Here is a 19308-nt window from a genome sequence, read left to right as displayed (position 1 = left end):
CAGTTATTTTAAATAGTAAAAAATATTTTAATATATTATTGCTTCTGTTGTATTTTGAATCAAATATAAATGTAGGTTTGGTGAGCATAAGATAATTATTTCACAAACAGGCAGGGGCGTAGCCATCTTTTCAGAAGTGAGGGGGACAGAAATTAAATATATATAACATTTCTGTAATCTATATAGCCTACCAATCAACAGTTTTTGAACTGTAATATATTTAGTTTTTAAAGAAGTCTATTCTACTCACCAAGCCTGCATTTATTTGATCCAAAGTACAGCAAAAACAGTAATATTTCGAAATATTTTTATATTTAAAATAACTTTTTCCCCTACTTGAATATATTTTAAAATGTAATTTATTTGTGTGATAAAAAGCTGTATTTTCAGCATCATTACTCCTGTCTTCAGTGTCACATTCTTCAGAAATCATTCTAATATGCTGATTTGCTGATTGTCAATATTTAAAATATTTTTCAATTTTTTTTAAATATTTTTCAGTATTCTTTGATGAATATAAGGATCCAAAGATCAGCATTTATGTGAAGTAAAAAGCTTTTGCAATATAATACACTATATCATTCAAAAGCTTAGAGAAAATAAATTATAGAAATGAACACTTATATTTAGCAAGGACTCTTTTGTGGGTTCCCAGCAACACCACTGCTCCCTGGGCACCACTGCTCCGGGTGTGTGTTCACAGTGTGTGTGTGCACTTTGGATGGGTTAAATGGAGAGCACAAATTATGAGTATGGGTCACCATACTTGGCTGAATGTCACTTCATTTCACTTTGAATTTATCAAAAGTGATGATGAAGTAATAATTTTTTAAAAGATTTCTATTTCAGATTAAATGCTGTTCTTCTGAACTTTCTATTGATCAAAGAAACCTGAAAAAAATCTACTCCGCTGGTTTCAACATTATCATAATGTGTTTCTTGCTTCTTTTTCTTTTTTTCTTTTTTTTTTTGAGAAGCAAATCAGAATATCAATTATTTCTGAAGGATCGTGTGACTGGAGTAAATGATTCTAAAAGGTCAGCTTTGAAATCTCAATAAATTACATTTTGAAATATATCCAAATAGAAAAAAGTTAATTTTAATAGGTTAGTAAAAATATTTCACAATTTTTCTGTTTTGCTTTACTTTGGATCAAATAAATGCAGGCTTGGTGAACAGAAGAGACTTGTTACTGTTCAAAAACTGTTGACTGGTAGTGGATACTATAGGCAACTTAAATTTTTCTCAAATTTCTAGCTTTGAAATGGCTTAGAAATCTGTAACTGCTGGACAATAATAAATAATAATGATTTGTTTATATACTACAAACAAATGTTTTTATCACATAATAAGGCAGAATCGTTTCTATTCTGTAATAAATGCTATGTCAATTGGTACTTATCACCTGCTGGAGATTACTTGAAAAAAACATACATTGTTGCAATCGTATGTTTAATGTCTTCGTGTTTGCAAAAGTTTCTGGGGGTTTTTTTCTATGTAAAAACTGTTTTCATACAGGGATAGCTGGACGCTTTTGCCCATATTAGGAATTTCCTGAAATGACTTTCTGTGCGAGAGTGCCCTCCGGCTTTGAGGATGAATGAAACGCATACTGCAGGAGTGTTTGCGCTCTGTGATGTCCATCTCACTGTATTCTGGGTCCGAATTAAATATCAAATCATATGCAGACTATTCCGTGTCTTTGGGTTTAAATCTATATTTATTCACACCAGCTCTTGAAAACTTCTATGAGAACAAAATCGACCGAAAAAGTGCGGGGGACGAATTTCCATGATATTAAAAGTGGGGGGGGGGCACGACCCCCGCGTAATCTACGCCCCTGCAAACAAGGCTTAGCTTAAGCCAGGACTAGGCCTTAGTTAAATTAAGATATTTAAGAAACTTTTACAAAAATGCCTTAGCAGAAAACATTAAGGTGTGCATATTGTAAGATATGTCAGAGCAAGATATTTTCAGTTGAGATAGCTCAAACATGCATTTTAGTCTGGGACTTGCCTGTGAAACTGGGGTAAAAATCTTACTGTTCAAAAATGTTTGACTTGTAGTATATATATATATATATATATATATATATATATATATATATATATATATATAAATAATAAATAAAACAACATATATCAATATTAAACTATGACTGTGACTAATTAAGTCCGTAGATGAACATAAGTATTGTTTCTAAAAAGACAAGGTAAAAATATGTCCCTTGACTGTGGTCTTTAAATACACTTCAAATAAGGGCTGCAACATACTATTATTTTGATAATCAACTAAAATCACCATCTGGTCATCTGTGCAAAAAGCAAAATAAGACATTTATTAAATAATTAAAAGAAAATGTAATTTTATGTCATATAATTTGATAGCACCGATTCTTCAAAATGATTAATAAATTAATCATATTAATTATAAAACTAATAAATAATTTGCATCAGCTTTCATGTGAAAAACCTAAACAGAATTTATAACTTAACAGTAAATGAGGAAGTCCAGATTTATTTTATTTTTTTGACCCACCTGTTTCTGACCAGGATTTGGCACAGGCAGGTCTGTGCAAAGTTTTAAAACAGAAGGGGCTCCAAACTCAGACACCCTAATGGCTCTCATTAATTTAGATGTGGCCATAGTAGCCCCTGCAAAACAAATGGATTGAAAAGGTAGGTTGAAGTTTAACTGGTTTCTGCACTGTTGAAAAAAACAAAAAACAATCAGTAAATTAGGACATCTGAATCGAAACGATCTAACTAGAGCTTTCTCCAATAGCCTATTAGCATATAGCACATGTAGTGCACAATCGTTATACAGGTTTGCGTTATAAAGAAAGAAAATAAAAAACGTTATAGATACATTAATTTGCTGCCAGGCAGGTCGTCGTCGTCGTCTGCTTCTTTGGTGTTTTTTTGGTTAACTTGTTAGTGCATTACCGCCGCTAACTGGACTGGAGTGTGGAGCATATTCTTTTATTATTATTATTATTATTATTTATTTATTTATTTTGGCAACCGCTCTTAACATTGCAGTACTGCTATCATCAGGTAGCTTGGATCAGAAACATTTCCTATATTTCTTAACATTTTATACCGTATAGCAACAACAACAACAACAATAATAATAATAAAACTGGGCTGCATGTTCAACTTCTCCAGTTTCCAGCTTACCAGATACCTCCAGCTGCAGAACACTTATGTCACATCAGTCTCTCTCTCTCTCTCTCTCTCTTTACATTTTTTATTCAGTTCCATCACACAAAGGCACAATGCAAACAGGTAAATGCTGCACATCTCAAAGCATGCAAAACAGAACAACAAAAATGATAAATGAATACAAACATATAAATAAAACCATAAATAAATAAATACAATAATAAAAATAAATAAATTTAAATTAAATGTATGTATTTAGCAGACGCTTTTATCTAAAGCAACTTACAGTGAACTCAGGCTATCAAATTTTACCTATTATGTGTCCCCGGGGAATCAAACCCCCAACCTTGTGCTATCAATGCCCGACCAATTGAGCTACAGGAACACTATAAAAATAAATACAGTATAAAAAAGTAATACATACATTAGGGCAGTTACATACATTTTAAAAGGTTTAGAACTTGTATGGTTTTTATAAGCTTCTTATTTTGTGATCGCATATAAGAAAGGGTTTCAAAGTATATTTTAAGATCAGTGTTAAAAAATGTAATATATGATGGTTTCTTCTGAATTATCTTTGACTTATGAATATAAAACTTTGCTAAGATAATTAACAGATTAATAATATAAATATCTTTGTCAGAAAAAATATGGGTTTTTGATAAGTAAAATATCATGAGTTTCTAAATTAAGGGCTTTGTTTATTATGTGGGTTTGTTTTCTGGTCCATATCCTTTCCTTAAGAAGGTGTGCTAAATACTGATTTATGGCATATAAAAATACCATATATATTTATATATTTTACTTTTGTATTATGGAGTGACACTTTCACATACTTTTCTATACCCCTCTGATTATATAATGGAAAATATTACAATATTACAACAACAGGTATCAGCAATAATGATAATTCTCACTATAAAAATAATATTTTCTCTCGAGGTAAGAAGTGGATTATCCTTCACCTGAAATGTTTGTCTTCATCCTGATATACGCGAGGCAAATGTTGAATCACAGTAATTAGGAACCACAGTTTCCACAAATCCCTTCACTTGATTGGGATGTTCTTTTTTATTCTGGATGGCAAGGGCACTGACTGTAACATCAAGCATATTTTGCAGTATTAAAGCTGCAGTAGGTAACTTTTGTAAATATATATATATTTCATGTTTGTTAAACCTGTCATTTATGTCCTGACAGTAGAATATGAGACAGATAATCTGTGAAAAAAATCAAGCTCCTCTGGCTCCTCCCAGTGGTCCTATAGACGGTTTCATCGGGCGCACGCGCCTGGACCTAAGTTAACTTAGGTCTATTGGCTGCAGTGCCTTGCCTTCTACAAACGCAGTTAAAGTTAAGGTGATGAGTAGACTGAAGTTGGGCTCAGTTGGTTGTACTGTGGGATGTGTTTCCCATACATTTATTTTATTTTTGGAGACTCGCCACAATTTTAAAACTGATCGATTTTCAAAAAGGCTTCTTTGAATAAACATGAGTAACGTTACCTACTGCACTTTTATTAATAATAATTCCTTACATTTATATGTTTAAATATCAAAGCGAGGCACAGGTGTTTTTATATCACTGTATTTCTGGAGGTGGACTTGCATGTTATATGCCTGATAAAGCAGCGTGTGAAAGTAGCTCTGCTTCCTTTACAGCTGTTACTGGGGAAACCTCTATTTCTCGCGCTTTATGTCTATGCTTTAAAACATCTCCTGCTGGCAAATAATGAATTTGCATATTCATTAAGTCCGCCTGATCCACGCAGCAAAAATATTTTGTTTGTTATCAAAAATATTTACTCTAGAGGCACTTAGCTGTTGTTATTTATTCTATTTGGAAGTCTACCGGAAGTTAAGTTAGGTCCATAATATGGGCACGCGCAGTAACGTTTGTTTATATTGTTGCTGTTGAAACTGTCTATTGCCATTTGCAGTTACGGACCGCTCCCGGTAAGAAATCAACCAATCAGAGCTGCGGTCCGTAACTTTGTTTGTGTTCAAAATGTAGAAAGATGTATATAGTAAGCGAGTACACCATGAATCCATTTTCCAAACCGTGTTTTTAGCTTGTCCTGAATCACTGGGGTGCACCTATAATAAGTGTTTATATTCGGACTATTTTAGATTGCTTCGGGGGTACCGCGGCGGAGTAACCCAGTACCTTTGTGATTCTTCATAGACATAAACAGAGAGAAGTAATTCCGGCTACGATGTTCTTCCGCAAAACACAAGCAGTTCTGTTTATTAACAGCTAGAGTGTCAAAAGTTCCCTACCGCAGCTTTAAGCACGTATTTATTCCGAATTCATCAGGCTCCGAAAATTCTTCAAAAGAACAAAAAGAATGGCCTTCTCAGCTGCCATAGTTGCAACTCATTAGGACAGGGTGTTCAACAAACCACTTTTTCCGTTTAAAAAATGTTTTGCATCGTTTTTGTCGGGGCTGAATGCAGCCCTGCAGTCACTCTGGAGAAACTCTGGTGGCAGTTCCTGCATTCCATTCGGAAGGGATGATCCCTACGCCCTAATCCCTTCAAAGGGAGCTTCAAGGGTTGAAGGGTGTAGGGGACCAAACAACTGTTTCTTGAAGTGCCCTTCTTCGTCATCATCACGTACCCACACGGAGGCGCTGTCATCATCAGAATCAGAATGAGCTTTATTGTCAGGTATTTTTACACATACAAGGAATTTGTTTTAGTAAAAGAAGCTCCATAGTGCAAACAGAAGGAGAGTGACAAGACAGGACACAGATAATAATAATAATATATATTTTTTAAATAACACACACACACACACACACACACACACACACACACACATATATATATATATATATATATATATATATATATATATATATATATATATATGATATGTGCAAATCTGAAATGTAAATAAGTTTTTGTGTTAAATAAATAATGTATAATAGTGTTGTGTTTTCCACATGCATCATGCAAAGAATCATGGGAGCCCGAAGTGTCCAACAGTTATACCCTTTGAAATTCTTCATTCCAAAGGGCCCTTTGTAGTGGCCAGTTTTGAGCACTTCGGTTTTGAACTACCCTTCGATATAGCAGCCATGGTTGTTTCCAAAGTGCCCTTCAGAAGGCGATAAATTCTGTTTGGAAAGCACCGTAAGTCAGCCGATGGGGGAGGTGTCAAGATGGCACCACGTTGACAGCAACTTTATTTGGGTCTTATTCTATTTTATGTGCCATTCTTTTCTATAACTTGTTGCAGAAGTTCAGCATAATCTTTTAAGACTGTCTTTAATGATTTTGGGATCCTTTTTTTTTTTTTTTTTTACTCTCTACGCCTGAGTAAAGTTGCTCGGTTGCTACAAACATGGACGAAGATATGGATACAGCCTCTGTTGAGGCTTCTGGAAACAGTGATAATCTAAAGGTGCGTAATTATGCAAGATGCCTAGAGAATGCATTTGGGAACTCTCCCAAAAGATTTCTCAGAAGAAATCTCAAACAAACACCCCCGACACACCATCTAATTTTGTGGTGCCTAACGGCAATTTAAAAGGTCAGCAAATTACAAGAAGAGTCGTTGGTAAAACTGCAGTACGCCAAGGACCGCCTCGGTGAATGAAAACACCTCTTCAGTCTGCAAGCTTACCTGCTCGCTTGAAGCCATAAATCAAAGTTTGAGAACCTCGCAAAAGAAAACAAGTCTCTCAAGGAGAAATGCAGGGGGTTGGATAGCTACAAACTCAGATGGAATCTCTGTGTAGCTGGGATACCTGAGCGTGAAAACGGCAAAATGGTTATTATTGTGTTGTTCCAGAACCTCTCTCCACACTCCATGGAGAAACTAGAGGACATGGTCGACATCACGCATAGACTTGGCCCCAAGTCTAGAAAGTCCAACTTGTGGAGGATCATCGTCCAGTTCTTATCCCGCACATGTTGTGAAGCAATATGGGCAGAAGCCAAATAATCTGAGCAGCTGAAACAGAAGAAAATACTGGAAGATCTCACTCAGGAAGACAAGGAGGCGAGAAACAAACTCTGGCCACTCGTTGAAAAGGCAATAAGGGAAGGAAGAAAAGTTGAGATTAATGGGCCAGTTACTTTAATTAACAGGAAGATAGTATGCATCTTACACTGTGATTTTTCAAAACCCGATTTATTTCCTTTTTTTCTTCTTTATTTTTCTTCTTATTATAATTATATAATTCTTATTCTTATATAAGTATTAACAATCTTTTTATTATAATTAATATAATTATTTTTTCTGGGTCCATGACAGGGTGTGTTGACCTTCCCAAACTTTATAGGGAATCAGGGCCGGGGTAAAAGATGGTGATGATTACAGGGCCCCTGGCGATCTCAAAAACTGGCTGAGGCCAGCCTAAAAAGACGCTAAGGACAGTGGATGGGCCACTGCTGTGTGTTGTCACGAAAGCTTATCATTTTCACGTGTTTTTAAACCTTGCCAATTTAAACATTCAGAAGTGTTTAAGGCATTCAAACACAAGACGTGGGAAATCTCAAGTGAGTAGGCTACTCGCGCACTGTGTTCGGTGCGCATGCAAGAGAGCCGCATCTCACGAACAGATACATCGAACCTGTGCTCTCCTTCGCACCCTCCTGCACCTGAACAGAATTTCCTAGTCCTAGAACAGAATTTGCATCTTCTTGCTCTTGTACCGACAAAATACATACAAAATGATTTCAAAATACCTGTCTTGGAAAAGATGTTCAAAAAAACTGTTGGTTATGTCTCAAAGGGTTAGTTCACCGATAAAAGAAAATTATGTCAATAATGACTCACCCTCATGTCGTTCCAAATCCGTATGACCTCCATTCAACTTGGGAACACAGTTTAAGATATTTTAGATTTAGTCCGAGAGCTTTCTGTCCCTCCATTGAAAACGTATGTACAGTATACTGTCCATGTCCAAAAAAGGTAATAAAAACATCTTCAATGTAGTCCATGTGACATCAGAGGGTCAGTTTGGATTTTTTGAAGCATCAAAAATACATTTTGGTTCAAAAATAGCAAAAACTATGACTTTATTCAGCTTTGTCTTCTCTTCCGGATCTGTTGTGAGCGCATTAAAAACACTCCAGTTTAGTAATATCTGGTTCACGAACGAATCACTCGATGTAACCAGATCTTCTTGAATCAGTTCACAAAATCGAACTGAATTGTTTGAAACGGTTCGCGTCTCCAATAAGCATAATTCCACAAATGACTTAAGCTGTTAACTTTTTTAATGTGGCTGACACTCCCTCTGAGTTCAAACAAACCAATATCCTGGAGTAATTAATGTACTCAAACAGTACACTGACTGCACTGCTGTGAAGAGAGAACTTAAGATGAACACCGAGCCGATCCAGATTAAATAATCAAAAAAATAATTCAAAAATAAATTTATCCTGTCAAGCAATTTCTGCAGAAATGTAAAAGTGACATTGATACATCTTGTTCTTTCTGTAAATGTTCTTCTGAAACTATACCTCATTTGTTTTGGGAATGTCCCTTTATTGTTATTTTTGGAATAATGTGATTGTCCAAATTTCTTTTTTTTAAATTTATGATTTCTCTTTGTGTTATAAACACATTATTTGTGGGTTTTATGCCAAAGATAATAAATATCTATCTATTGGATAAATCTATTTGATGCAAGTTTTTGTATAACCTATTTATTGGAAAGTTTCAGGTCCATAAATGTAAATATAAATGTAACCCCCACTTTAACAAGAACTGAAGTTGCATTTAAATACAATTTCAATGTCTGTTGACAAGAAAGATATACAAACATCTAGAACTTGTGTCATGTTTAAGATTTTTCCCTGATTTGCTCGTAACTTTTTTTTGTGGCATGTTTTTTTTATTTCTTAAGAATTTTTATATTAAAATGCTTTTTCTGTAATCTATTAATCCATAAGTAGTTTATTATTGAAAGGTAATTTGTATGTTTTGTACGTGGGTCAATGACAAATAAGATTTTCAAGAAGAAAAAATTAATATTTTAAGCAAAACAGTTTTAAAATGCATTTTTATGCCCCCAAAAATGTTTTGTGTTGATTTATATTGGTTTTACAGCATTCTAGGCAGCATTAATTCATTATTAAACAAGATTTCTGATTTTACCACCCATAAAATGTCAGGTTGGGCGACCATATGTTAATTAAAAATAATATACATTTAATTTACTTAGCACTACTGAGACTTGTAAATATGAATCATTGTAGTGTCTAAAATGCATATCACATGGTAATTTCCCTTTCTATTTCTTTATTAAGTGCCCTTTTATTCCAAATCATGTAAACGGTTGCTTTTCTGTGTGTTCAAACACCCATTTTTCCATGAGGACTTTTTATGTTTTGTTTTTAACTGTAAAAATGATTTGTATACGTTATATGAAAGTTTACATTTATATTTCTTACTTCATTTTGCAATTGCAGTGGGAATTGAGATATTTAAATGTAAATTTGCTGGTTGCACCACCTGACCATGACCGGTCGCACCACCTGACGTTGTGATCAACAATGATTGATATTCACAAAATAAAAAGAAATATATGTCATTTAATTTTATTCAGGTTTAAATTGGCTTTTTTTTATTTTAATCCTCTGACCAATTTATATTCTATCTCAATCATATAATTAAATTTCATTAATTATACAGTGCAAAACAATACTGCATGTTATGATAACATTTGATCATTGCTTCTTTAAAAATATAACTTTGAAACCTCAAGAAACACATTTAATAAATGAAAACATCTTTTATATGAAACCGTGAATTAGTGCAAATATTGGGCCAAGAAACATTAAGGAAATAATTCAATCTACTGCTCAATAGATTCAGTAACAGTAAGTCAAGACAAAAAAAAGAAAAAAAATTGATCATCACATCTATAAATCTAGATATTTAAAACGTCTCCTGGAACACTTTTCAAAAATGAGAACATCTTTTATAAAATGTCATATCATGACACAGTGAATTAGTGCAAATATTGGGCCCAAAAACATTAAGGGCAGAATTCAATCTACTGTTCAATGGGCTAGTTGCATATCTCCGCCATCTTGGATTTCCGGTCTTGCGAGTGTGTGCGTAGATATTTCCGGTTGTGCTTAAAGTCAGTGCAGAGAACCGGAGAAGTCCAAATATTACCTTCTATATGTTTACAGGATTTATATTATCACTTCATATGCAAATAAGATATACACTGCTATTATCACTATAGGCCTACTACAAATGTTAACTGAGCCAGTGGATTTGAAACTTGTGTATGTTTGGGTCTGGTGAATGAATTAAATACACTAATGTTCACTACTGTTCACGAAATGAAAGTTGAACTCATGGTGTGTAGTATACACAGCTATATAATGTATTTTATCTTACCAAATATGTAAATGTACAAATTACTTATTTCTCGAAAATGTTTGCATTATTATTATCATTTTTTATATTTAATATTTACCTTGTGAGACGTGGGCTGCGATTTATCTTCAGAAGTATCCATTTCTCAATTGTACACATACATCAGTCTGTTTCATCGTTATTTTCACAACATATTTTATTATTTTACACAGTAAAAAATACGTGATTAATTTTAATATCTGTTTAATCTGATAATTAATTCAAAACAATAACAATATACATGGCTGCTCATAGACAGATAATGATTTATGCTACAGATCTTTCACAAAACAAATAAACAGATAAAAACACACATGAATGCAAACAGCGATCTTTTATTTAAGGCAAACCTACCATAATTATATTACGTTTAATTGTACAGTTAGTTATAAATTATGTCATCAAATAAAGTTAATAAAACATGTTTTATAAGAAATCTCTGTGCGTCTTGTTTGACAGTCAGAAACATTTATCTTACATAACAGAACAAACCAGCTCTTCGAAAATGAAAAGTATTGCATATTTGAGAGGTTTCTGTTTGAAAAAAGAAATCCATGTGGACCTGACCTGACGCTGATCTGCATAATCTACAGAAGAATAAAGCAATCTCCGCGTTGTATCTTGATGAATTTCCACACAGAGGTACGCAAAATATAGGGAGGATGTTTCCCCATGTTTTTGATATACCACTATCGGCTGTTGAATTTGGAAATCATTAATTATATACATCTAGCCAAGTTTCGTAGGCCTATGTAAGTTTCCCTTAAGGCGGGCGCACACGGTGCGATTTTTGCTGTCGTACGAGTTTGCATGCGATTTTTTTCAATCGTGTGGAAATCGCGTATGCTCGTATGTCGCGGCTCATATCATTTGCGATGAATTACGAGCCAAGCAGAGTGGCTTACGAGCACTTCCCGACCTCCCGATCATTTTTAAACATGTCTAAAAAGTTTGTGAGCTATCGGTTTGAATTCGTGCCATTTGTGCGGTTGAACGAGCCGATTTTTTGATTTATCTGAAATTGACCAATCACGAACTAGGAAAACCACAGAAGAAGAAAGACGAAGACGGCAGCTGAAGTCTGACAGGAACAGCGAGCGCTGTATGATGTTTCTAGCAACGTATTCCAATGCCTTTTTAGTTCTCTCTCTCTCTCTCTCTCTCTCTCTCTCTCGCTCTCTCACACACGCATCGTTTACAGGGACTCTCCATAGACGTAACGGTATTCTATACTGTATATCCCCGTACACTACTTCTATCCATCACGAAAAATGCATGTTTAAAATTTCTATTAAACACCGTATAGTATTTTTTAAAGCCATTTGGTTTACGAGAGCACAGTAATTGTCCTCATAAACCATGTTTACATTTTAATACCCATTTCAGATATTTATAAACCATATAGGCCTACAAGAACACACACACAGGGTAACCAAACGTCCCGGTTTCCTATTGCTGAAAAATAACCTGTATGTGTAGGAAACAGTCAAGGCTCGTATCAATATTTTATTTGCAGTTATGAGAGAGGGAGAGCAGTTATATTAGGCACGTTCCCCTTGAGGCACCGCTGCACGCACAGAATGATCACCTGTATGACATCAAAGTACCGCAAGAGCGGTTCGAATGCATTGGATATGTGTGCTCTCATATCGCTCTCGCGGTAATGTCATACAGTGATCCTTCTGTGCATGCAGCGCTGCTTCAAGTCGAGCGCGTCTATCAACTTTGTGCGATTGCTTCTGGAATTCGCAGGTTGTAAAATCGTGTCGTATATCATGTCGTCCGTACGATTTTCAGATAAATTCACTCGTGCCGTGTGCGTTGACATACGATCTTCCAACCATCCGAATTCGCACCGTGTACGCCCGCCTTTACAGTCAATGCGAGCGTCGCAAGACCGGAAATAAGTATGCACACACTGGCGTCGCTGAAGCTCACCGGCGCCATCTTGTGCACCTAGCCCATAGATTCAGTATTTACAGTAAGTCAAGAAAGGGTTAGGTACTCTGCCCTTGCAACTGGATTACACTTTTAACAAGCTCTATGCCGTGCTGTTTTCTCCTTGCTTGATAATGGTATCTACATTTTTTTTTTTAATAGATTAATTTAAAGTTGCAATTGTTTTACTATCAATGTTGATTATACAGTCCAATATTTTTGAAGAATAGGACTCATACCATAATAAAATAAACAAATATATATTCATATGCAGATTGTCTCTTTAAACAACTTAAAAGCTTTATATATTTATTAAAATGTATAATTTTTTTTCAAAACATAAATTAACATGACTTTTTTTAGTTGGTTTAACTGTAACTCTGGTTGCGACACCTGACATATTGGTCACACCACCTGACATTTCTAAAATCTAACAGGCATTAACTTGGATGCCTATACAAATATTTGACCCTGTGCTCGTGGTTATAGATAATTTTTTTTAATCAAATACACATTTTTATAATAACAACACATTTTCAAAGATTTCCAGGGGTCATACCACCTGACATGATTATTTGAATCAACCTCATCATTACTCAAAAAGGTCAAAATATCTAATATTTATGGGAGGGTGACTAACTTTATTACTGCATTAAAGGGGTCCTCAGGAGTCTTCTGTGTGATGTCATATGCTGTCACATGGTTTTCTTAAAGGAACATTGCATAAAATTGCATTTTTATGTCGGTCACTCTCCCTGACATTAGTAGAAGTTAATTTTCCGGACAAAAGAGTTTTAAGCAATAGAATAGCTTTGAAATAGCACCGATACACTATTTCCCCTCGTTTATAAGGAATTTAACATGAATCATGCCAAAATATTTGATTAAGAATTTAATTGAGAAAATTAACATTTATTTCTCAGTTTTGTTCTCTGCTTGTATGTTCGGACGGTCGCACCACCTGACATTTTTGGTCACACCACCTGACATTTAAAACTTAATTAAAATCTAACAGGCATTAACTTGGATGCCTATACAAATGTTTGACCCTGTGCTCGTGGTTATAGATACATTTTTTTTATCTAATACACATTTTTATAATAACAACACATTTTCAAAGATTTCCAGGGGTCATACCACCTGACATGATTATTTGAATCAACCTCATCATTACTCAAAAGAGAGAACTGTACATGCACTCCCCCCACCTACAATTCCTGCCGGCCCGAGACTCGAACTCACAACCCTTCGATTGGGAGTCTGACTCTCTAACCATTAGGCCACAACTTCCCAAAATGGACTGCATTTATATAGCGCTTTCAACAGAAAACATGGCCATCCAAAGCGCTTTACAATTTGCCTCACATTCACCCATTCACACACACATTCACACACCGACTGCGGTGTCTGCCATTCAAGGCGCCATCCAGCTCGTCGGGAGCAGCTGGGGTTAGGTGTCTTGCTCAAGGACACCTCGACACTTGGTCAGGTGGACCCAGGGATTGAACCAGCAACCTTCTGGTTTGTAGGCAACCTACATGAACCACTGAGCCACTGCCACCCACTAAAGAAGAAAAAGACTAGATGGGAATGGGCCAGCAAGCTTTTGAAACCTTGAAAGAAGCTCCTCAGAAAGCTCCTGTGTTGTGCCCCCCTGATTTCAGTCATGACTTTTGAGTGCAGACTGATGTTAGTAACATTGGGCTTGGAGCTGTCCTTCCTCAAGAGTCAGAGCAGGGAGAAAGAGTTGTAGTGTATGCTTCAAGACTCCTGGATGGAGCTGAAAAAACCTATTCTACAGCAGAGAAAGAATGCTTGGCAGTTGTGTGGGCTGGAGAAATGGTGTGAATACCTAGAAGGCCATCGTTTTGGCATACTGACAGATCATTCCGCCCTTACCTGGGTTTTCAACCAACACAACCTTCATCCCGTCTCACGAGATGGGCAATTAACCTTACCAGTCACCCCCCTTTTTTGGCATCGAGACAGAAATGACATACCCAAAATAAAAAAGTTTCTGCTCACGATTCTTTCTGACTAGATACATAATCAACATTTTTTCACAAAGCTGACACTTCAAAGTTTTCATGTACAGGAATCAGAATCACTCAGACTATTATGATAATAGAGATATATAAGCTCAAACATAAAAACAAAAATGAAAATAATAAAAACATATTTTTTAAATGTATTAAAAACATTGTTGATGTAAGATATGAGTTTAGAAATACTGTGTAGCTAAAGCCACAAGTCTTCCAAACCTTCATTAGAAATTTCATAATCGAATCTGTAAAACTGTGAATTTTATAAAATATTTTCTAAGGCCATGACATGTGTGTTTTTAGAGAAGGCTAATCAGATTGATTTATGGCACTTGTCATCTTTGTAAGATCAAACATGTAAATACTCCTGTGCTCTCTGTATGTGTATTGGCTTTGAAAACTCCCCGTTTCATGGTTCTATTGTTCTGTAACGACTGGGGTGAAAGGAGTGGCAGGAAGCAAGTGCAAGTTAATACAGTTTAATGACAACAATGGTATAAGACAACAATAAGAGACACATATGATACTGGAGGGAATACACAGTCCAGGATGGTGCAGGTGAGTGAAGGATCCGGATGGCGGAGATGAGTTGGCAGCAGAAGAGGGTGACACAGGAACTACAGGGAAGCGAGCCGAAGGTAAGTGATGTTGCTGGTTGGTGATGTGCGAAGAGTGGACGGGGTTCCGGGGAGACATGGACATCCAAACGCAGAAACACAAAAGAAAGCAAACATAAGACGAGGTACATGAAACAATGCTCTCACAAACACAAGACGCTAGACAAGCCAATATACAGGGATGAGTAATGAGTGACAGCTGTTGCTGATGACAATTAGCGGAGACGCCCACAAACTAATCAGTGCTGACGCGTAACACACAGACTTCACCCACATAGTGCAAAACCCTGAGATCACGGTTGGTAAACCGTGAGTCTTTCACACTTCCGCCAGGTATGACACATACACATATGACACATATGACACATTATTCTTTTATCATTATTCTTTTGTTTTTATTCCACTTTTATCAGCCTTTTTTTGTGGAATTTCAATGTTTACAAAGCAACAAAGCAGCGATGTCACTTCAGTCTCTGTATGCATTTAATCCTTATTTATCAAAAGTCTTACTATAAAAATACAACAAAACATTTTCTTACGACCTTAAGTGAATTATTGTGACAGAAATGCATTATGAAGAAGAAATGCACCTGCTATTAGTAGCATTAGAGCTAAAGTTAGCATCAAGCTACATCAGACAATTTATTAAATTATTAGTAAACTTTAACTCAAAACTCACTTTGAACCCCGATCGATTTTTACTTTTGTAAAAATATGCTATTTTTCGCCTTTTTCATTGTTGCACAAGTTAGCATTTCCGATGTACATTTTTTATAATTTGTATAAAATGCCCCAGATCTGAAGAAAATTTTATAGCAAGCTTTTCTATCGTAATCGCAGATTTATTATTCGGTTATTTCGTGTGTACAGAGGTGTTTCAGTTTTGTTGTGAGCATATATGAACCAAGAAGCGTTCACGAACCATGTGACACGATCTAACGCTGTCCGGTTTTGGGACTGTCAGATTGTCAAGCCGAACGTCCAATCAGAGTCTGACTGGGTCACAGCTCGAGTACACGGAAGCAAACAGACAGAGACAGTGCTGGGAGAGGCTATTTATCATCAGATCGCATAAATCAGTGGAAAATGAATAGAAATTATGATTCTGTCTGAAGAAATATGAAGTAAACATCAGTAAATATATCCGTATATCTCGGCGGATATGCATCTTTGGTCTATAAATCCTTATTGACGCTGTTCAGTGAGTCTATGTGAACACAAATAAACCGCTGCCGACGTGACTGAATATGAATGTGTGGTGAATTTCTATAGGGCTTTGGCGTTGTGATGTAATTACTTGGTGTGGCCGCCACGTTGATGGCCTCCTTTACTGCTACTCGGACTACTGTGCAGTGTTTAGACATACTCCCTCTCATCCGTGTGTCTTAATTTGATTAATTAAAAATCTATTTCAACCATGGTAAACCGTAGCTGTATTTTGGGGTGTAATAGCGCAACACATAATCGCCATGGGGAAAATAAAATGAGAATGGATTAACTTTACACCGCTTTCCTGCTTGGAGGTGCGACCACGGATACCATAAACATCTGAATATTAATTTATATAGCTTAAGTCAACATTGAAAATAAGGGACATTTCTCGGTTACTCATCCAAAATACGGGAAATTTCAACATTCATCTTTTTTTTGCTATCCCTCTGCTGACAGCAAAAATTTGTTAACTTAACTAACGTTAAGCGATTTGTGAAGCTAGGTCTAACCTGACTTTAGTTACAGATTGGCGTGAAATCGTGCTCTCACAACAACCACGCTATCTTAAAAAGCCCAAAATCACGCTAAGGTTGCTTTCAAGTAAGCAAAACGAGAAACACAGAGCACAGAGACTTGACAGGTCCGATTGAAGGGCTAACGGGATATTTTACAGGAAAATACTAAAACGGGAAGACAGTGGGAAGAGAGCTCAAATACGGGAGAACCCCAGAATAAATAGGAGGGTTGACAGCTACTAACTACACTTTTGAAACACATTGTTAAAAGTCCATGTGTGAATGGTTATTAGCACTAACGGTTACTAAACTAGCAGCTAGGTAAAGCGCAGCTTACTGGATTACTGTATACTGTTTTGCCGCTGTTCCGGTTCTATGATTTCCAGCTCCTGAACCCATCCATTTGTGAACTGTACATAAGACTTCAATGACTTGTAGCTTTGGAACTATTCTGAAGTGTAGGTGTTCACAAAACAAACAAGGTAGCCGAAGATATCTGTAATGCAAAAGTGCGGGAGCAAGTCGTCGGTACTCCACTCTTTGTTGGGAATTTCATATGGATCCAAATCGTTAATAGTGCAGATTTTGTTCACATACCGGTCCCTGGCATCCCTATTTAGCGTATTCCTATAAATCCCACAAACTTTTCGCGATTTTTTTTCTTTTTTTCTTGCTCGTCTCGTTCAACTTGCTGTATGTTTACATTCTCGAGGCCAGCAATATGGCCGCCACATCCCAGAATGCAACTCGGCGCCCAAGCCCTATTCAAAATGTGGCATTATACGGATTTATTATTTTGCACTCCTGACATACATTACTAAATAATTGTAACTGCAACAATGTTTTATCAAAATATTGGTTCATAGTGAAGTATCGGAAAGGGCAGTGCAATCTAGTTCCAGATACACTGTCACGGGGGTTGGAGAAGGAGGTCCAAGGGACCATAGCCCTTTTGCCAGCAAACAGTGTACCTTATGACTTGCTGGTGAACTAGGAGGAGAACAGAAGGAAGATGTTACTCTCCAACCTTCGTGGGCTGAGGTAAAGGATGGTAACACAAGTTTCCTCCATGTGCATTATGTAAACCAGAATGGTTATCTCTTCAGATGTGCCACTGACAAGAATGGGGGTCAGAGTTTACAAGTTGTAATTTCATCTAAACTCCGTGAACACTGTCTGCAGTATGTACATACCAGTCCATTAAGTGGGCATCTCAGACGTATGAAGATATTACGGAATTATTAGAAGTAACATATTGGCCTAAAATTCAAAACGTTGTCTGGAAGATGTGTAAAGAATGCCAAATATGCCAACAATATAAACCCTGCATCTCTAAACTGGCAGGGCATCTCCAGTCCACACCAGTGGTCAAACCAGGATACATGCTGGGGGTTGACTTGATGGGGCCATTCCCCATTATCTAAAATGCTAGATAATCAGGATGGCATTAATACATATCATGTTAAAAAATGTAAACCCTTCTTTGGGGCTGTTCAGCCTAACCTTCAACAAAAAGCATGTGGGAAATGCCTTTGGATTATATACCGGTGGTCTGTGGATTATTCATTGACTGATTCATCTTGCCATCACCGCTACATCGTTGGAAACACAGGTTTTTGTAGAACATATTGCATGGAGAAGGGGTGAAATGGTTGTTTATGTGGGATGGTTGCTTGTTGGTACACACTATGGCACTTTAATATATCAGTATCAAAAACTCAATGGATTGTATCCCATATTTTTATTGTGGCTTTTACTAAACTGATGTTTGAAGGAGTTTATCACAGTATTAATCTAGATTTAAACAGAGAGACTGTGTCTGAACTGTGAACATTATCAGGAAGGCTATTCCAGAGTTTAGGACCTAATGGGTAAGTAATACTATTTTGTATCTGATACGAAACTTAATAGGTAGCCAGTGCAGAGACTGTAAAATTGGGGTAATATGATCATATTTTATAGCGCCTATTTAAAAACATATTTCACCAATTTTGGAGACATTCAGCTCCACGCGATCAGCGGGAGCTCAGTGCTCATGTATCCCCCTAGAGCAGTCTCAACTCAGCTAGTTCTTCTGATATTTGCCGCTGGCGCTTATGTCTCTTTAGTGGTAAACATAAAATATAATTCAGTAAATGTAACAGGTAATCTGTATCTCTGTATTCAACTTATCTATGTTAAAATGAAAATAAAAAGAGGCAATTGATATATTTTGTTTCATTGTAATGGCTGTATATATACACATTTCCCTGAACTAAGCACATTTCTGCGGCTATTATTATGTTTAAATAAAAATGAAAGGAGGCAGTGGTATTTGAGATCCTGTTTCATTTTATTGTAAATATACAGTGAGGAAAACTGCAGTAGCTAAGGCGAGCTGATTGATTTGATCAAGTATGCTGCTGTTTGCAGAATGACTGGATTTGCGTCA

The 19308-nt window shown here is 36.2% G+C and overlaps 1 protein-coding gene across 3 annotated transcripts in view; it reads right to left on the bottom strand.

Moving 5' to 3' along the window:
- The window catches only part of cryz (crystallin, zeta (quinone reductase)), a 47154-nt gene extending 44231 nt beyond the window's left edge, over positions 1-2923 (bottom strand). Inside the window, exons 1-2 of one of the 3 annotated variants that reach the window (XM_052547771.1) lie at positions 2869-2923; positions 2539-2654 (exon numbers count right to left, since the gene is read on the bottom strand). In XM_052547771.1, the coding sequence (XP_052403731.1) occupies positions 2539-2646 (108 nt within the window). In that variant the 5' untranslated portion in view covers positions 2647-2654; positions 2869-2923. Of the gene's footprint in view, positions 1-2538; positions 2707-2868 lie in introns of all 3 variants that reach the window. The other 2 variants (XM_052547772.1, XM_052547770.1) reach the window with 2 other exon arrangements.
- Positions 2924-19308: the final 16385 nt, after the last annotated feature.

This window comes from Carassius gibelio, chromosome B2 (assembly GCF_023724105.1).
Source record: "Carassius gibelio isolate Cgi1373 ecotype wild population from Czech Republic chromosome B2, carGib1.2-hapl.c, whole genome shotgun sequence".
NCBI lineage: Eukaryota > Metazoa > Chordata > Actinopteri > Cypriniformes > Cyprinidae > Carassius > Carassius gibelio.
The sequence above is the reverse complement of the archived record's forward strand: the minus strand, read 5'-3'. Positions and strand labels throughout refer to the sequence as shown.